General features: G+C 33.6%; 1 protein-coding gene across 1 annotated transcript; it reads left to right on the plus strand.

Annotated features, from left to right (window-relative positions):
* Window positions 1-6,609: 6,609 nt before the first annotated feature.
* LOC110640097 (dolichyl-diphosphooligosaccharide--protein glycosyltransferase 48 kDa subunit) lies at window positions 6,610-21,109 on the plus strand. Its single transcript, XM_021791277.2, has 13 exons — window positions 6,610-6,999; window positions 7,110-7,246; window positions 7,380-7,505; window positions 7,611-7,664; window positions 7,768-7,881; window positions 8,392-8,447; window positions 8,535-8,576; window positions 13,383-13,458; window positions 13,680-13,751; window positions 13,856-13,981; window positions 14,067-14,171; window positions 20,502-20,585; window positions 20,688-21,109. The coding sequence occupies exons 1-13, from the start codon at window positions 6,669-6,671 to the stop codon at window positions 20,733-20,735; spliced, it is 1,371 nt and encodes a 456-aa protein (XP_021646969.2). The 5' UTR covers window positions 6,610-6,668; the 3' UTR covers window positions 20,736-21,109.
* Window positions 21,110-21,834: the final 725 nt, after the last annotated feature.

Below are 21,834 nucleotides of genomic sequence, written 5' to 3' on the forward strand. Positions count from 1 at the left end.
TAATACTCTCATTATAGACTTTATCTAGTTTAATATGGCTACTCATCCACCTTAACATTATCGTCTTCGCAACTCTTATCTTAGACACATACGACTTATTCATTGCCCAACACTCACTACCATATAACATGGCCTGTCATATGATTGTACGGTAAAATTTTTCTTTCAACTTATTGGGAATCTTGCAATCACATAAAACTCTTGTGGCACGTCTCTACTTTAACCATCCGGCTTTAATCCTATGACTAACATCCTCCTCACATCCCCCATCTATTTGAAGGATTAAGCCGAGATATTTAAAGTTATTACTTTGGGGCAATACTACTCCATCCAAACTAACTCCTTCTCTATCACCAGTTTGGCATTCACTGAACTTGTAATACATGTATTCTGTCTTCGTTCTACTTAACTTAAAGCTCTTTGACTCTAGAGTACTTCTATAAAGTTCTAGCTTTCTATTGACTCCTTCTCACGACTCATCTATTAGAACTATATCATCCACAAATATCATGTACCAAGGGATATCTATTGTATATATTTCATAAAAAAGTTAAGGGCTTACAACTGAACGTAGGTGTAATCCAACTGAGATAGGAAAATCACTTGTGTCCCCTCTCACTATGCGCACAATAGTAGTTGCTCCTTCATACATATCTTTCAACACTTGTATGCACCTAATTGATACCCTCTTTTGTTCTAACATTCTCCATAAGATATCTCTTGGAACACTATCATAACCTTTCTCCAAATCGATAAAAACCATATATAGATCTTTCTTCAAATCTCTATATTTTTCTATCAAGCTTCTAATGAGAAAAATTGCTTTCATGGTTGAACGATAGGGCATGAAGCCAAATTGATTGGGAGAGATAGAAGTGTCATGATGTAGTCGATGTTCGACAACTCTCTCTCACAACTTCATAGTATGGCTCATGAGTTTAATTCCCCTATAGTTTGAGCAACTTTGTATGTATCCCTTATTTTTAAAAATAGGTACTAAAATACTCATCCTCCATTTAACAGACATTTTCTTTGAGTTTAGAATCTTATTAAACAATTTACTTAACCATGTCACTCCCATATCTCTCAAACACTTCCACACTTCAATTGGTATTCCATCAGGTCCACAGGCTTTACCCACTTTCATTCTCTTAAGTGTTTTCTTTACTTTTGAAAATATAATTCTTTTAATATAATTCACATTCTTTTCTATTGCTCTGTAGTCTATATTCATGCTATTACCACTTTGACTATTATTAAAGAGATCATTAAAATAATTTCTCCATCTTTCTTTAATGTCCTCATCTTTCACCAACACTTTTTCTTCTTTATCCTTAATGCACCTAACCTAATTGAGATCTTGACATTTCTTTTCTCTCCTCCTTGCTAATCTGTAAAAATCTTTCTCCCCTTCTTTAGTTTCAAGTTTTTCACATAACTTTTCAACAGCTTACACTCTTACTTGACTAACTGCCTTTTTTGCTTATTTTTTTGCTATCTTGTACTGTTCATACGCCTCATTATTATCACACTTAGGCAATTTCTTATACCATTCCCTCTTTCTCTTCACTGCCTTTTGTATTTCCTCATTCCACCACCATATCTCTTTTGAGGGTGGTCTATGTCCTCTACACTCTTCAAGTACTTTTCTAGCTACTTCTCTAATCTTTGATGCGGATCATTCAAGTACTAAAGAAAAGTTATTGTCCCACAGGGATTTGAGTTTGAGTACCAAATAATAATTTTAATGATTATTTGAGCTAATAATGATGTATATGAAAAACAAAAGAATTAAATGCAACAATAAAACATAAATTGAAGGAAATAAGCGATGGGTACAATAAATAAATCTTTATACTAAAAGTGAAACCACTATATTAATAATGGGTATGCAAGAACTAGAATTAACTAATGGTAAAAATGATTTCAGAGTTAGGGTTCATGAAGCAAATTTACTGGGATTTGGTTGGGTAAATCCAATTTTAAAGAAAAATATAAGATTTAAAGGTAGTTAATTCTAAAATCCTTTAATATCTTTTCAAGCAAATTAAAGAGTGTTTTAAGACAAACCAAACCCCACTCTTGTACGATATTTGATTTACCCAAAACCCATTAGAAACTTTAATCAACCAATAACCCTTCTAGTTTATTTCTAATGCTAGGTAATTAACATCAATATCTTGATTATCCATAAATGATTTTCACCTCTCGATCCTTTAATTAAAGATTAAGGCAATACCCATTGAGTACCAAAAAAGGCAAGACAAGAAAATGCACAAAATATGAATCAAAGCTCATATAAATTAAAATATGGATAAAACCCAATCCAAATCCACAAATAAAACTTAAATTATTACACTCAACTTTGAAATCTTAAGTATCTACTCGCTCATGATTGTTTTTACAAGCAAGAAATATGAAATAAAGGAAATAAACATGAAAATAGGACTAGAAATAAATAAACTAGATGGAGAGAATCCAAATCTCTAAAAATGAAGCTGAAAATGACATTTTGCAGAGGTAGTCCTGCTCCCAAAAATGACAGCTCCTTCTTCTCTTTCTTTAATTTGTTTTACTCTCTCTTCTTCTTCTTATAGAAAGGAAGAGAATAAGATGATATTTATATGTGTTAGAAAATTACCCTAAAATATCTAATTGGAAGAAAAGACAAAAAAGTATAATAAGTGGTGAGGTGTAAAAAGGTCCTAGTTAGGAGTAAAATTCAGCTAAGCAACATGATCTAGTGTTGGATTTCAATATGCCTCATGTTGGTGAAGACAAGAATTATGCTGAAGCAACGCAATAATCAACATGAGGCACGTGACTTCGTCTGAAAATTATTGTCTCCCTTAAATTTTCACTTTATTGCGCCTAACAAAGTAACATGCCTCATGTTATTTCATCTAAAAATTGTTGTTTCTCTTATAAATTTTTGCTTGTTGAACTGGACATGTAATACTACCGTGTAGGAACTCAGAAAAATTTCTCTCTCTCTTTAAGTAGAATTTCCTCAACTTCTTCAACACTTTAGGCTTTCAAATCATATCAAATCATTTCCATTTGCACATTTTTATCTTCAAATCGCCTAAAAACCTATTAAAAATTTAAAAATTTCAAAAATTAACTATAAAATACTAAAATGAACAATTTAACTAAATTAAAGACTAAAATGCTATAAAACTCTAAAATAAAAGGAAAAATGAATACAAACTAACCCTAAAATATATATATAAAATAAGTATATCAAATTCTAAATGGGGAGTTAAGCCAAACCTTATTCACCTTGGGGCACATGAAAAATAAGTGCTTAAGAGTCTTTACTTTCTTGTAAAAGAGGTATTCCTTCTCCATTTAGGGAGCCTTCTGTTAAGTAGCTCACCCACATGAAGTATTTCTTTTATCAATTTCCAAAGAAATATGGATAATGGTTTTGGCAAGTTAGTACTCCAAATGCCCTTCCAAAAAGAATTCCTTTGCTAAAGTGTTACTAAACGCCATCCCATACCACTATCCCTTCTAATACTTAGACTCAATTGTCGAGCAATTTGATAACCTGACTTTTACTATTTAAGTTCCCTGCTGATTATGATGCTAAACTAATTTATCCTTTCCCTTAAACATACTTATAGGGATTAATAAAAAAAAATATTATCAATTTCTTCCTCTCGAAAGTTGCTTGTAAAGATTTATAAGTTCTGGGAGTTAGAGTTCTCATTGATAAGTTGTAATACCCAGACAATAGAAGGATTGCTATCATCCATAACCCATGGAAGATTAGGAAATGATTTAGGATCCACCGATCATGCTTGCACAAGATAGACTTACCATTGTTAGGTTGCCAACAAACTCCCTTATCTAACATTGCTTTGCCCCACATAATACTTTGCTAGGCTAAAGAAGCATTTCTGACCAAATGACCTTCTAAAAAGAGTGGGAAAAATATCCTTGAGAGGCTAAGCCAGTAGAGAATTAAACATAGAGATAAGCTCCCATCGTTTTTTTTGCTACTAATGATACGTTAAAATCTTGCAAGTCTTTAAAACCTATTACTCGTTGTCTTTACGAGTGTCATATTTCTTGACATCTTTACAACCATCAATCCATTATAAACAATACAGCATAAAACATATTCCTAGATTGAAGAGTTGAGTCTTTACACATATTAAAGATAGAATTCAGAATAAGACAGCTGACTAGAAAGAACAACTTATATCCAAAGGGGGCAAGGAAGTTTTTAAAGCAGTCATCACAAACATTCCAATTATGCCACATCCTGTTTCAAGTTACTAGCTAAGCTTTATAATAATCTCATTAGCCTTATGTCTTACTTCTAGTGGGGTCAACAGTAGGAAGAGAAGAAGTTGCATTTGATCTCCTAACATAATATGTGTGATCCTAAGAGTCAAAGCGGGATGGGTTTTAGAGATTTGGAAGCCTTTAATATGAATCTCTTGGCTAAACAAGGATAGAGAATTCTCTCTGAACCTAATTCATTATTGGGCCAAGTCCTCGAGGCTAGATATTTTCCTAATTCTTCTTTTATGGAAGCAAATCTTGGAAGTCATCCATCATGGGGTTGGAGAAGTATTTTATAGGGAAGAAAAGTACTGGAGAAAAGGCATCAGGTGGCAGGTCAATGATGGGCATTCAATCTTGTGCAAAAGGGATCCTTGGATACCTAAGTCCTTTCCTCATCCTCCTCGAGTTATTGATAATCACTTGGAAAGTGTTAATATTGTCTCACAATTTATTGATGACCATAGGAACTCATGGAATGTTCAAGCTTTCAGAGTAAACATTTGTGAGGAAGATGTTCGTAACATTTTGTCCATCCCTATAAGTCTAACTCGTAAGTTAAATTCATTGGTTCGACATTACTCCAAATGAGGGGTATATGAAGTCAAATTAGGGTATCAAGTGGTGAAGTTGCTACTAAAGGATAGACAAAGTATTTCCCTTGCGGATCCAGGACCATCAACACAATCTAACTTACATTCCTTTGGAGAGGAATATGGAAACTTTAGCTTCCTCCTAAATTGGCCATTTTCCTATGGAGCTTGCTTAAATAGAGATTACCAACCAATGATTTGCTGCATAGCCATTTGCCTTATCTTCCGAAGGAGTGAATATTTTATAAGAAGATAGAAATGCATCAACACATTTTCTTCACTTGCCCTTGATCTCGAGATTTTTGGATTTTAATCTTTGATCTGCTATGTTTAGAGGAGAGTCAATGATGGACAATTGGGCAAAGTTGGTTTCCCAATTAAATAGCCATCTGGGAGACTCTAATTTCCCTATTCTGCTGGTTTTCCTCCTTTGGCATTTGTGGAAAAGCAGAAACCAAATTGACACAATCGTTTCCAAAAATATTACTTACAGGTGAATACCGAGCAACTGGTGAATAAAAGATCGAGCACTCACCTTGATTAGCCAAGTAAAGATGCTCACCCGTCATATCCCTTGTTACTTGGAATGACTGATAAGAGATAAGAATCCCATGAACCTCATCGTGTTTGCAATCCTAACATTCGTAGGACTCCTAAATAAAATGGACTACAAGTCTTGTCCTAGTACTAACTCCTAATCCTAGCAAGGATCTATATTATAGCCTATATAAAGGCCATCATGTATGCATGTTAATCTCTTAATCACATTTTCATTCTTATAATTGTCTGGTTCTCAATACTGAATTAAGTATTGGAGTGGTAGTCAACTAAACTATCGGATGTTTCTTAGTGTTGTCTTGCAGATCCAAGCCCCGAGATCCATCATTCCATACTCGCAGAAGAGAAGAACATCATCACAAATGATTTTCAATATCAACTTGTGTCTCCTTAAGAAGTTATTGGTTTGGTTATCTCTCATTTTGAATAGTTCTCCATGGTTAACAACTCTTTTATCATTAGTTTGCCAAATGCTCCTCCCCCTTGATGTTCCTTGGTTAGCTTCTCCTTTTGGCTTGGTAAAACTAAACTTTGATGCTGTTTTTAACTCTTCTCTATGGAACGGGAGCTATTCTAGCTCACGCTAGGGATCATTTGGGGTGGCATTTGGGATGTCTTGTAGGAAATTTCGTTTATTTCTAACCTTCTTATTCTTGAAGCTTTAGCTTGTTGGGGGGCCATCCTAATTGCCAAATCTAATGGCTTCACTAAGATCATTAAGTCTCTCTAAGGGTGCCAACTCCCTTATAATAAAATTTAGGAAATTGTCAATGGAATTTTTGTCTTGTCCTCTAGCTTTCAGACTACTTGTTTTTCATTTGTGAGAAGATGTTCTAGTATGGCAGCCCACTCTTTAGCCTCCAAAGCCCTTAGAGACTCTTTGTTTCTATGTAATTCATAGGGATAAGTTCTTTTTGCAACTACTACAATGCCTTATTAGATTTATTAATCCAGTTGTATTATATTTGTCCACTTTTATTTATCATTTAAATATTTATTTGATGATTATTTAAGTAATTAAATTATTTAAATTAGAATAAAATATTCTTTAATTTAACTAAATTAACTTTTATATGAAAGGGTGTTAAAGATTGATTTTAGAAAATTGTGTAAAAAATTATTGTGCTTATTAGGGAATAATTAGAAAAAAAAAGTTCTCTTTAATTTTAAAAAAAGTACATGTGTAATTAAGGATTTTCCGAAACTCTTTCAACTGGTGGAATGCAACTGGTCAGTGCTTGTACCAAAACCCTTTTGGACTCGAGAGGGAAAGCCGCGGCAATGGAGAAATTCTCGATCTCAATACTCCTAATAATCTCACTCCTCCCCTTTCTCTGCTCCTCCTTCTCACAAGAATCCCCAACCGATCGCCGGATTCTAGTCTTGCTCGATGATTTCTCTCTGAAATCCTCCCACTCCATTTTCTTCAGCTCACTCAAGTCTCGTGGGTTCGACCTCGATTTCAAGCTTGCCGACGATCCCAAGCTCGCGCTTCAGAGATATGGCCAGTACTTGTATGATGGCTTGGTTCTCTTCTCTCCTTCTGTTGAGAGTAAGTTCTTGGATTTCGATCTGTTTCTGGTTGTTCTTGGATTTCGATCTGTTTCTGGTTTCATTTTCGTGGATTGGTTAGTTTTTTGGGTCTGCAATTGTTTTGTTCAGGATTTGGAGTTGCATTGGATTTAGCGGCTGTGCTTGACTTCGTTGACTCGGGCCATGACTTGATTGTTGCCGCTGATGCTTCTGCATCTGATTTGATTAAGAGCATTGCCACAGAATGTGGAGTTGATTTTGATGAAGTAAGTGTAAAATTCATGAATAATATATATATATATATATATATATATATATATATTCGGGCATGCGTTATCCGTAGGTATTATTTTCCCATTTTCAACTTTATTTTTTGATAGAGTTTACGCAATATTGCAGGATCCATCGGCTTTGGTTATCGATCACAAAACCTTTGCAGTCTCAGAGATCGAAGGCGATCACACGTTGATTGCTGCAGATGATTTCATTCAATCTGATGTTATACTGGGAAAAACTAAAATTGAGGTTAGTTTGATTGTTCTGTTCATTTTTCATATTTCTTGTACAAATTAGCTTACGTCTAGAATTCAATGTTTAACTTCTGAATATTTACTGTTATGCATCATACAGGCCCCTGTACTTTTTAAAGGTATTGCACATTCTATAAATGGAGCCAATGGCCTGGTAAGGTCAAATATGATTTGGTTTATTTCTTTGTTAATTTGGCTAAAGTTAAAACTGTGTAGATTAAGGCTCTTGCTGGCTTTTCTGTTTTATATTTGTATAGGCCTTGAAAGTCCTTTCAGCTTCCCCTTCAGCATATTCAGCCAATCCTAGTTCCAAGTTGTCAAGTCCTCCGTCTCTTACTGGATCTACTATCTCATTAGTTTCAGTAATGCAGGTAAGTTGAATCTCATTATCAACTAACTCTCTCCCCCCATCACCACCATGCACACACACACAGACGCACAGAGAGACATGCACAAACACATTCTCCTGAGTTGACATGGTGAGTCTTTTGAGAGAGCTGTTTTCATTTTCTGATTCCTTTTTTTATAGTTATATTCTCATGTCAGGTTCTACTGGCCATTCTTTCGTTGTGTCATTGTGCATATCTTTGTTGCTTTAGAATGAAGATGTTTATGCCTGCCAATTAAGCAAGAAAAATAATGAAGTAAGATTAATATGTGGTTCCAGTGAATGTGTCTGCTGGATGTAGTCATCTCCATCAGCTGTTCTAGTGGGTTGATAGATAATGCTTCTCTCTTTATAGGGACACTGCATCAATTATTTGGCTATATGATAGTGGGGTGCCCCAGTGGCAATTATAAACTTTATACCTGGCTTTAGCTTTGATGAAAAGAAATTTTACAGGTATGTTCTCTCTGTTTACAGTTTTTATGTGATGCAGGCTAGAAACAATGCTCGAATTATGATTACTGGCTCCTTAGATATGTTTAGTAACCGGTACGTAATTTTGTGATTGTTTCTGGCACTATTGTATTTGTGGCGAGTATTTATTCATTGATGGAGTCTCCTGTGTACATGATTCAGGTGTTTCAGATCAGGTGTGCAGAATGCTGAGAGTGCAATAAAGTAAGTCATGCTCTTGTGTATTTAATTCTTTTTTTATGTATCTATTGAGGGCTTTTAGGTTTTCTTAGAACCGTCATAAACTATTCTGATTCTGATTTTAATCCTATAGGATAATTCTATTTGTCAGTTAAATTTGTCTGCTGTATAAATATGTCTGCCTGTGTCTGTTTGCAGAAATAATACAATAGATTGAGGATCACAACCTAACTGTTAATTCATTTCAAAGAGTACATAAAAGCTAACGTACTGCATTTTTTGTTAAAGTCAATTTATTACTTGTTAGTCTAATAGATAGTTGTCAAAGTCACAAGGCATGCAACACACTTGAGGCCTGGGCACCAGGTGCAAGTCACAAGTGTGGTGTTCAAGGATATGAGGATTAAAAAGGGTGTAAAATGCTTGTATAATGTTTTCATTTTGTCTTAGTATTAATTGACTGCAAAAAAATTAAAAAAATAATAACAATACCACATGAATACTCAACTCAACTCAACTAAGCTTTTATCCAAAAAATTTATTGGGGTCGGCTATATGGATTCTCTTTCTCCACTCTAAACAATTTTGGGTTAAATTCTCAGAAATGTGTAATGCTTCTAGGTCACGTTGTACTACTCTCCTTCAAGTCAATTTAGGTCTACTGCTTCTTTTTCTTTCTATCTTCTAACCTAATGTGCTCTACTTGTCTAACTGGAGCCTCTGTATGTCTATGCCTCACATGACCAAACCACCTTAATCTCTCTTTTCTCAACTTATCCTCAATTGGCACCACTCCTGCCTTTTTTCTAATATTCTCATTACGGACTTTATCTAGTCTAGTATGGTCACTCATCTACCTTAACATTCTTATCTCCGCAACTCTCATCTTAGACACATATGGCTCTTTCATTGCATAACACTCACTACTATATAACATGGCCGATCATATGGCTGTACGGTAAAATTTTCCTTTCAACTTATTGGGAATCTTGCAATTGCATAAAACTCCCGTGGCACGTCTCTACTTCAACCATCTGGTTTTAATCCTATGACTAACATCTTTCTCACATCCCCCATCTACTTGAAGGATTGAGCTAAGATATTTAAAGTGATTACTTTGGGGCAATACCACTTGCAATGCATGTATTTTGTCTTCGTTCTACTTAACTTAAAGCCCTTTGACTCTAGAGTACTTCTCTAAAGTTTTAACTTTTTATTGACTCCTTCTCTTGTCTTATCTATCAGAACTATATCATCCGCAAACATCATGCATCAAGGGATACTTTCTTGTATATGTTTCGTCAATTCATCTAGAACTAATGTAAAAAGGTAAGGGCTAACAGCTGAACCTTGGTGTAATCCAATTGAAATAGGAAAATCTCTTGTGTTCCCTCCCACTGTGCACACAATAGTAGTTGCTTCTTTATACATATCTTTCAACACTTGTATGTACCTAATAGATACTCTATTTTGTTCTAATACTCTCCATAAGACATCTCTTCGAACACTATCATGAGCCTTCTCCAAATCGATAAAAATCATATGTAGATATTTCTTTACATTTCTATATTTCATCATCAAGCTTCTAATGAGAAAGATCGCTTCCATAGTTGAACGACCGGGCATGAAGCTAAATTGATTGGGAGAGATAGAAGTGTCATGACGTAGTCGATCTTCCACAACTCTCTCCTACATTTTCATAATATGGCTCATGAGTTTAATTCTCCTATAATTTGAGCAACTCTGTATGTTTCTCTTATTTTTAAAAATAGGTACTAACTACTCTTTCTCCATTCATCAGGCATTTTCTTTGAGTTTAGAATTTTATTAAACAATTTAGTTAACCATGCCACTCCCACATCTCCCAAATACTTCTATGCTTCAATTGTTATTCCATTGGGTCGATAGGCTTTATCCACTTTCATTCTCTTAAGTGCTTCCTTTACTTATGAAGATCTAATCCTTCTAGTGTAATTCATATTCTTTACTATTGCTCTGTAGTTTATATTCACGCTATTACCACTTTGACTGTTATTAAAGATATCATCAAAATAATTTCTAGATCTTTCTTTAATGTCCTCATCTTTCATTAACACTTTTCTTTCTTTATCCTTAATACACCTAACTTGATTGAGATCTTGACATTTCTTTTATCTCCTCCTCGCTAATATATAAATATCTTTCTCCCTTTCTTTAGTTATAAGTTTCTCATATAGCTTATCAAAGGCCTGCACTCTTGCTTGATTAACCACCTTTTTTGCCTCTTTCTTTACTATATTGTATTGTTCATAAGTCTCATTATTATCACATTTGGGTAATTTCTTATACTATTTCCTCTTTCTCTTCACTACCTTTTGTACTTCCTTGTTTCACCACCATCTCTCTTTTGAGGTTGGTCCATGTCCTCTAGACTCTCCAAGTACTTTTCTAGCTACTTCTCTAATCTTTGATGCTATCTGTATTCACATAACATTGGCCTCCACATCCAGCTTCTATGTTTCGGACTCGAGAAGCTCATTTTTGAAGTTCACTTGCTTTACTCGTTTGAACTGCTACCACTTTGTTCGAGCTACAATATTTTTTCTAGCCTTACTCGAATTATTCTTAAATTTGACATCTAAGACCACTAACTGATGTTGACTTGTTAAAGCCTCTCCCAGAATAACCTTACAAACCTTGGTCAATTTGGCTTTTATGTTGTACATTTTTGAAAGTCACTAAATGCGACTCCCTTTCTATAAAGTAGGTATTTGCTAGCATTAGGTCATACGCTATGGCAAAATCCAGGATGCTTTTCTCTTCCTCATTTCGGCTACCAAGACCAAAACCTCCATGAATATTCTCATAACTTTGCCTATCACTTCCTACATGTCTATTCAAATCTTCACCGATGAGAACATTTTCTTCATTCAGTATGCTTTGTATTAGATCATTCATATCTTTTCCCAAAATCTTTGTTTGCTCTCACTATCTAGTCCTATTTGTAGGGCATAAGCTCTAACTACATTTATTGTTAACAATACCACATGAATACTGCGAAGAAGATAGCTACAAGACTTGACCAACATAAATAATCTAGCCATATTAGTTTTGCACGGTAGACTAGAGTGGAAGGAAATTACAAACACAGAATATAACCTCAAGCCATATTAGTTTTGCAAAATCAATGTGCATGCAAGAGAAAAAAAAATTGCAACCATCACCAAGCTGCACGGTGCAATACACACACTCAAATCAATGCTTCTTTTTCTTCATCCATCACCTTTATATAGGTCCGTTCATTTACAATTTCTAACAGGATGGCCCTAAACCTAGAAGCTCTTCTGTTGGCCGCTACTCATGACACTTAATTTCACTAGGAGGGGGAGAGGTAACTTCATCTTGAGATCAGAACACCAAATCACGTTGTGACATTCACCTTGTAAAGATTGATTCTGTGCAGTTGTACTTGTTTTATCAACTTAAATAGAACAATCCAGTGGTTAAAAACCAAATCACTATGACATAAAGTAAAAAAATTCAATGTCACAAGTAAAACCAACAAATAAAATATTAAAATTAAGAAAAATCCCTTATACCCCTTTGGTGCACACCAAGCACCCCTTAAAAGCACTCACAAGCTAGGTTGGGAGCATTAAGTGATCCAATAGCTCAACAAAAATTGCAGGAAAAGAGGACAAGTTGGGAGGAGAAGAATAACTCTAGTATTTAATAAAGGTACGGTGATTATTTATTTAATAATTCATGAATAGTAATAATAAATTATTTAAATAATATATAATAGTAGTAGTAGTAAAATAAAAGAAAATTTTCAACAAATCAAATGTATAATTCAAGTACCACAATAATAATTGAGAATGAGGAGAAGAAGGAAGAGGAGGAGGAAAATAACTTTAGCATTTAATAATGGTTCAATGATTATTTATTTAATTATTTAAAATTATATTATTTAATAATTCATGAATAATAATAAATTATTTGAAAATTAAATAATAATAATAATAATATAAGTCTACAAATTATATTGTTAAAATTCTGTTAGAAACCCATGATATTTGAAATATTATTGTGTTTTTAAATATAATTGATAAAAAAATTTAGTATATTGAAGAAAATAATAGATTTTTTTTATAGACATTCTTTTTAATCTTGTAAAATGTATACATCACAAAAATAAAAAGAAGGGAATTATTATTTGATTTGGTGTTTTTGGATTTGGGATTATACAAATTGCCTGTAATTCATGTACTGAATTGGCATATCCGCTAAGCCTATCTCCTGCATACCATATTTTTAGCTAAGTGGCGTATCTAGTACCCAGATCACAATCCAAGATGTTTCAGGTAGCTATTGGTGAAATTGGAATGTAGACACGCCTTTGACAACTATGGTGCAACTGCAATATCTTTATTGTGCCAATAGCATCATGCACATGCCCGAGTTGGACATTTATTAGAAGATTTCCTTTTTTTATCCCTCTTTTGGTAGAATCTCACAGAAATATGATGTTTTTATTTGGTTCTACTTTAAGGGTTTTAGGACGGTGCCCCAGGCATATATGTATTTCATTTGCCTGATATATTATTATTATGCAAAACACTGTAAATAAATGCGTTGGATCAGGAACAGCTTTCAGTGACATGCATCTGAACAAGGGCTTAACCATCATAATAGATTTTTTTTTTTTTTAATCCTGTTGATTTTGATTATGGAATCATTATCTGAGCATGTTCATGGGTTATCATTCAAATGCATGTGTTTTCATTCTGCCTCCCACTGTGTTCTTCTGAATATCAAATAGTGATATTTTCTTTGATGTTCTAATAACAGATATGATAAATCTGGTAATGAGCAGTTTGTGGCTGAACTTACCAAATGGATCTTCCATGAAAGAGGTCATCTAAAGGTGAAATATACTTAAAATTTATCCTGGATTATTATTTTTATCTTATGAATGTATGAATGCAAGTATTCCAAGGCAAAATAAATAAATCATTTGTCAAAGGGGCTTCAGATTATTGATATCATGGCTACCTATGGCATAGAGTCCTAACTTTAACTTGATTATTTGTTTCCTTGTCTTATGTTGCACAATATTAGCTGTTAAGTCTTGTTCTTGGTCTCCAGGCTGTTAACGTTAGGCATCACAAACTTGGGGAAACTGATGAACCTGCAATGTATAGGATCAAAGATGACCTGGTAACACTTCTACTCTTTTTTTTTTCTGTTTGAATTTACATTGTGAGAAAGTTATATTAGAAGAGAGTAAATAGTTCTGCCCATAAAACTTAATTTGGTTGCAGGAATTTTATGTTGAGATATATGAATGGTCTGGAAAGAGCTGGGAACCATATGTGGCCAATGATGCTCAGGTTCAGTTCTACATGATGAGCCCTTATGTGTTGAAAACCCTATCAACTGACCAGAAGGTACTCTTTTCCTTGGCCTCTTGTTATTTACTTTGCAAATTTATTTATTCCTGCATCTTCAATCATTTGTATATCTGTTTCTCAGGGTCTGTATCATACAACATTCAAGGTGCCTGATGTGTACGGGGTTTTCCAGTTTAAGGTTGAGTATGAGAGGCTTGGATACACTAGCTTGTCCCTTTCCAAACAGGTAAGCTTCTTTTACAGTAATAATACTTTTTCTGCTTTAACATGATAACATCACACCTTAGCAACTTGCTGCATAGTATTTTTAGATCAGTTGATGTTGCTATGTTTTTGCCTATAAGTTGGCTATATTGTAGGCCCGATGACCAACAACCCCCCCCCCCCCCCCCCCCCCCCCCCCACCCCCACACACACAACCCCCACCCACAAAAAAAAAAAAAAAAAAAAAACCTTTTCATGGATTTGCAATTTTGCCCTATCCTTCTAATTTTGTCAATTTTAGCTTCTTGTTGAAATGTGAGTTGAAATTTTGTCCACTAGGTCAGTGAAATAGAAACTAAAATTCATTACTTATTAGAATTTTTAAATGGTTTTTGTTATTATTTATTTTTAATTTCACCATCCTCCGCTCTTGCTCCCCTCTCTCTTTTTTTCTCTCTCTCTCTCTCTCTTGGTGAGCCCAATGCTACTGAATTATGGATATTGCTTGAATAGTTTCTTCCCTTATGCTTGGTTTCTCTAATGTTAGAGTTGGTAATCGCTCTTTAAAATTAACTCCACATCAACTGGGGACCACAAATCTTAGATATAATTTAGAGCCGAAGGTAGTACTAGGATTTGAGTTTGGATTTTCTAATTGTGGGCACATGCAATGCTATGTGTTGCCGCCTAGGGTTAGGGGGTGTGCACATTGTTGTCAATAGGCGCCCGAGCGAGGCAAATCCAGGCACCTCACCTGGGAAGCCTCCAGGCGAGGCGACTTCAATCAGGCGCTGCCTAGGAAGGAAAGGCGAGAAAATGCAAGAAATTTTAAAAAAAAAATGAGAGAGAATATGACCATCTTCTCCTCTTTCTTTTTTTTTTTTGGTTAAACATTTCCATTATTTTTTTTTTCATTCTTTTCTTCTATCCCTCAAATTCTGTAATTTTTTTTTGCTGTCACTTTTTTTCTTAAACTAGTATATTATTTGAAATTCTGTGCGTATTCTATATTTTTGTCTTTGTCACATTTTTGTTATTCCACTTGAGTATGTTTATTATTCATTTTCTTGTTTTTATTACTCTTTATTAGAAGTGTCGTGGAATTCTTTGGATTTCATTGTTCTTATATACTCAGTCAGTGGAAATAAAAGAATCTTTTCATTCTTCTCCTTCATTGATTTATGATTTAAATTCCTAACTCCATAAAATACACTGTCCATCCCAAATTTTTTAACCTCTCTATTACAATAATCTATTATATTCTAGTATTTACAAGTTACCATTCTAATCTATTCTAATGCTCTTAATTCTTATGATGGAATTTTTTTTTTTTTTAAATTTGTTAGGATCAAAACAAATGGTTGAAAAATCTATAGCATCATCATACACAAACAATAAAAAGGATCTAGCATGAAAACATAGATGAATGCTTTTGATCTTGAAACTTAAAACATATAATATATTATGAAATATGAGTATGAAATTTGACAATTTATTGATTGCGTAATATGTTAGAGATTTTTACATTGTATATTTTATTATTTATTATTTTAGAATGAATTAGTGCCTCACTTCGCTCGGGCGAGTGCCTAGCTCCTTGAGTGATGGAGAACCTTCTCGTCTTAAGGGCGCCTAGCGCTTTTGATAACACTTGGAGCGCATGGCTCGGTTTGGTGCAGTTCAGAGTATTTTCAAACCAAACTGAAAAATATGATTTGATACTTTTTTGAAACCAAACCAAACCAAACCATTTATATATAAAAATCAAATTAAACCAAATCAAAATATTACAGTTTGTTTATTTTTAATACAGTTTGAATTTAATTTTAAGTATTAAAGAGTCGATGTTAATTCTAATATAGTAATTCAACAAATATTAAAAAATAATACTAAAAATTTGTTAAGTATTCATTAGGACATTAACATGTAAAGCATATATTTTAAAAGAAAATACACATTCATAATTATACTAGAGTCAAAGGGTTTAAGTTAAGTAGAACAAAGACAGAATACATGCATTGCAAGTTCAGTGAAGGCCGAACTGGTGATAGAGAAGGAATTAATTTGGATGGAGTGGTATTGCTCCAAAGTAATCACTTTAAATATCTCGGCTCAATCCTTTAAGTAGATGGGGGATGTGAGTAGGATGTTAGTCATAGGATTAAAGCCGGATGATTGAAGTGGAGACGTGCCACGAGAGTTTTATGTGATCGCAAGATTCCCAATAAGTTGAAAGGAAAATTTTACCGTACAGTTATACGACCGGCCATGTTATATGGTAGTGAGTGTTGGGCAATGAAGGAGTCGTATGTGTCTAAGATGAGAGTTGCAGAGATGAGAATGTTAAGATGGATGAGTGGCCATACTAGAGTAGATAAAGTCCGTAACGAGAGTATTAGAGAAAAGTTAGGAGTGATGCCAATTGAGGATAAGTTGAGAGAAGGGAGATTGAGTTGGTTTGGTCATGTGAAGCGTAGACATACGGAGGCTCCAATTAGATAAATAGAGCACATTGGATTAGAGGATAGAAAGAAAAAAAGGATAAACTTAAAATGACTTGGAGGAAAGTAGTACCACATGACCTAAAAGCATTACACATTTCTGAGGATTTAACCCAAAATAGTTTAAAGTAGAGAAAAAAAATCTATATAGCCAACTTTAAAGGCTTTGTTTGAGTTGAGTTGAGTTGAGTATAGGAGAAAGGGGTGTGTGTAGTGTTATCAAGGCGAAAGGCGACAGGGAACCCTATGGCCTTAGGCGAGAGGCAAGAGGTGAGACGAGGCCTTTTTGAAGTAAGGCGCCATAGTTTAAATTGCCGAAATTATATATATATATATGTGTGTACTTGTAGCATAAAAATTCATACTTTTTATTAGTTTGCTAAGTAAAAAAAATGCATATTAAAAAGAAAAAAAAACATTTTTTTGCCTTTTGTCTATAATTAACAACAAATTAACAATACCTAAATAAATTAAACAATTAAATAACAACTAATTAACAATACCCATATGAATTAAACAATAATAAATTAACCAATTAACAAGAATAAACAACAAATTAATATTACCCATATAAATTAAACAACTAAATAACAACAAATTAACAATACCCATGCAAATTAAACAATAATATATTAACTAAGTAATAAGAATAAAAACTAAATTAAACAAATTAACATTACCCATATAAATTAAACAACTAAATAACAATAAATTACCAATACCTATATAAATTTAACAACTAAATAACAATTAATTAACAATATCCATATAAATTAAACAAAAATATATTAACCAATTAACAAGAATAAAAACTAAATTAAACAAATTAACAATACCCATTTAAATTAAACCACTAAATAGCAACAAATTGACAATACCCATTCAAGAAGAGAGAAGATGGAGGAGAGAGAAAAAAAAAAGTTGTGCAAGACAAATTGTTCCTGCTGTTTTAGAGAAGAAGAGAATAGAGGAGAAGAAGGCGAGGAAAGAAGAAGAAGAAGAAGAAGAAGAGGAGGAGGAGGAGAGAGAGAGACATACCCGAGAGAGAGAGTAGAAGCTGCTGTCGACTTCGTTTGGAGACTGTCTTCCCTTTTTTTTTTTTGCGTGAAAGAGCCACAGGTAGGGTTACATTTAGTTTAAATACAATTAAAAAAAAAATAGTCGTTTCTTCAGCAAGGCATCGCCTCACCTCTCGCATTTTTGCTGTGGGGCGCTGCCTCATCGAAGACTGGCCAGGGGATATCGGGTGAGGCGTTAGAGTGGTGCCTCGCCTTGGCGCCTTAGATGCCTTTAATAACCCTAGGAATTGTGTATTCTGTTTAGAGTTTCGTTGGGCCCTTAAAAATTATACATCAAACCAAACCAAACCATAAACCTTTATTTTTAGGAGAAATTATAAAAAGTACCGTGTAGTTTCATGCATTTTAGCTTTAGCCTAAAAGTCAACTAGATGAAGAAAGAATGGGAAGCTTAAAGATCCAATCCTGCGTCGTGTTGCCAGGTAAGTCCTCGAACTCTTGTTCTTCTTCTTCTTCCTCTTTGTTTCAAGCAGCGACCCTCTGTCTAGCTCAAGGACCTCTGCGTTTTTGTAACCTATTATTATTTTTTTTTAGAAGACGTGTGTCTAAGGAGAGAAACGGTTTCCAACCTCCCTTATTTGAGGAAATGGCCCCAATGTGCCTCCATCATGTGTCACTATTTTCGTGTCAGAAACATTTCTGCCACGGGGAAACGTCTCTGGTCGACATTTTCATGCATCATAGACGACACCGCATTTTATTTGACAATCTATTTTCACTAACGTGGCATTAAAATAATAATTTTAATCTTTTTTTAATAATAATGTTTTTTTAAAAAAAAAAAAAAAAAATCACCCCTTTATTTTTACCATGAAGATATTTCAAGCAAGAAAGATACAATGAAGGAAATGAAGGATGCAAGTGATGAATTAGCAGAGAAGAAGCAGAAGGAAAGTAAAAGAAAAATTAAAGAGACGATGCCTTTTTTTTTTTTTGGCCCAAAGCAAATACAAGAAAATTTCATTTCTGGTTAACACCACATTTCAAAAGAATGAATATAATCAAAATGGTAGAATATGATTTATCTAGTGCCTACTGATAAAGTAAAGATGCAAGCCAATAGATCGAGTAAAACGACAAATAGCATGGAATGAACTTGCATAGGCCGTGCTAAGCAAAATAACAGATAGCAGCCCAAACAAACAACTAAATCCAATCCATTGCCCCACTCTTTCCACAACAAAACTAGAGAGGCAAAGAATATGCTATCATCATCAGCAAGGTGTCTCACATGACTACCTTGTTTTTCTCATTAAAACAGAGCATTGTCATGTGCAGAACATTGTTTAGGTGCTTTTGTGTGCTTCTAAAGAAGCACTTTGCCGATGCCTTAGGTGAGAATCATTGTTAAGAATTTCATGGACATGGTGACGTCTTTGCCCGCCATGAAGCTTGATAGGCTTTACGCCAATCCCTTCATTTGCCAAGCCACTCTCAGGTCCTCTTTTCTTTACATTGTAGTGTTTTTTTCCCTCTCTCTCCCTCTAATACAGTGCCTTCTCTCCCTGGTTCTCTTCAAGCATTTTTTTCAACTCTTCTTTCACGTTTCGAGCTTGTTCTTTTCTTCTAGCCTCAATAAGAGCAGTTTCTTTTTCTTTTTCAAGTTGAATGGCAACTTCTTCAGGAAGTCTTTTCCTTCCTGCCTGATCTCCTCACAATTTAAGTGCTTTTCAACTTTCCTCTGAATAGCTTCTTCTACCCGCTTTGTTGTCTCCTCTTCTATTAGTTTTAGTTATGCATTTTTCTCTTTTTTTTTAAAAAAATTTTATTATTAAAAAAATTAAAAATGATTAAAAATGTTATTTTAATGCCACTGGAGCAAAAAAATGGAGTTAGACAAAATGCCGCGGTTTGTCACAGTGAATTTTAGACCTTGAAGTGAATATTGTGAAACCACATGATAATTTTTTTTGTAATTTTTTTTCTTTTTATTTTTATTTTTATTTTGATGAACCAAACCAAACTGTTTATAGAAAATAAATCAAATTGAAGTGTTAAAATCGATTTGTTTTGATGGATTAACGGTTATAAACGAAATGGTGCTTACCTCTATGTAGGGGTGGTGGAAAGAAGCAAAAAGAGAAAAGAGATGAGCTTAGAAGAAGAAACTAAAGTTTGATTAAAAAGATTGTCCAAAGATTTGGACCTCTTTTCTTGTATTGCATATGGTAAAGAGTTTGACAGCCATTTGATGGGGTGAGGTCAACAGGAAGATGGTTCTGGTGAATGAGATCTCCTCATTTATTTTAGGGTTTATTGAATAGCAATGGGCTCAACAAGAAAGACGGGTGGGCGGAGGAAAGAAAATAACTTTTAAATTAATTATTATTCTAAAATCAATAATGATGCGGAATTGGTCTCAAACAAAGTTAAATGACAAAAAATTATCGATGTAGTAGACTCTAACTAGTTTGGAATTAAGGTTTAGTTGTTATATTCTGAAAGCAATAATATATATATATATATATATTATTTCAATTTTGACCAAGAGGACAAAATAGCAATTAATTTTTCAAGGTTAAAATTGACAAAATTAAAAGAACTGGACAAAATTGGAAATCTGTGTGAAGGTTTGGAGTTGATCACAAAGTATGTTTCCTCCTATCCATGAATTGGCCAACAAATTTATGCGTGCAATTGTTTAATGAAAAATTATTGATCTATTCTTATAAGCTGCTAATGTGTGCACAACAAATAATTCAACTCCATAACATGTACACCTCACGAGGCAGATTTTCTTTAAGTGATGATAATGGAAATTGTGAATGGCAGATTCCAGTTCGGCCCTTCAGACACAATGAATATGAGAGATTTATAACAACTGCCTTTCCCTATTATGGAGCTTCTTTTGCCACGGTACTCTTTCATTCTCTCATGAAAACTATACTACTGTTGTTTGTTGATGTGGGTGGGTCAGCGTGTATGTGTGCACTAAGCATTTTGTCCTGTTGACTGCAGATGGCTGGCTTCTTTATCTTCAGTTTTGTTTACCTGTACAACAAGTGAAGTCCTGTTACCATAAAGAGGATGTGAATTATGTTGGCATAATGAAGGTTTCTTTTAAGCCTTTCCGAGGAAAAAACAAAAATTTGAGGGCTTTTGCAAAATTTTCAACTCAAATTTATTACGTGGAATAGAACTAAGATATAACAGTATTGTGCTGAAGTTTGCAGCATCAATTTCAGCTGTCTCATTCTGCCCCTATAAAAGTGTTGCTGGTTAGTATCAGGACAGCTGAATCCCAGTTAGTAGGTCTAGCTTGAGGTCGAGTCTAATCAGTGGATTGATTCATGATAACTTCGTTGTGACAAGATTAGGTCTTTGAAAATTTTTGGAAAATTACAAATGTGCTAATAGGTGGGTGGTTAATGATTTGCCAATTTTTTTTTTTTTTCTCTTTTTTCATGTTTTTGTTTTTAACTGAAGATTGAACTTGATTGATCCTTGAGTTGACATTAGAAAACGAAAGAGCCTCTAATTAAAGGTATGGGGGATTAACGTGACATTTGTACGATGGAATAGCCGTTCATTGGGCGGATAGTAGGCAGCAGTTTAGGTCGCCAGTTAGTTGTTAATGCCTTGATTCAATCCTTCTTCGTAGCGTCTCTCTACAGTGTGGTAACGAATAGATCTGGCCATGATCCTTGGAGTATTTTGATATGGTTCTGCTTCGATTTTAATGTAAAAAATTAAAGGGTTTCGATATAAAATTAAAAAGGTTTTTAATTACATTGGTTTTAATGTAGAACTGTTTATTTAAACTTAAAGATGACATGTGTGAAAATTATCATATTTAAATTTGGATCTGTTTAATATTATTAAAATTTAAATTAATTTTAAATTTAATTAAAATTTATTCTTAACTATTTGTATCTGTATAAAGATTTAATTTTATATATTTTAATTATTTTAATTAATAATTTATAATTTAAAATTTTAATAATTTTATAAAATATTTAAATTTTATTTATATAAAATAAAAAATATAAAAATTTGTAAATATTATTATAAAAAATATATATTTTATATTTAATTAAGTATTTATAAAAATAAATTTAAATAATAAATATTTAATATATAAAATTTAAATTTAATTTAAATTTAT

The sequence above is a fragment of the Hevea brasiliensis genome, chromosome 7 (assembly GCF_030052815.1).
Source record: "Hevea brasiliensis isolate MT/VB/25A 57/8 chromosome 7, ASM3005281v1, whole genome shotgun sequence".
NCBI classification, from domain to species: domain Eukaryota; kingdom Viridiplantae; phylum Streptophyta; class Magnoliopsida; order Malpighiales; family Euphorbiaceae; genus Hevea; species Hevea brasiliensis.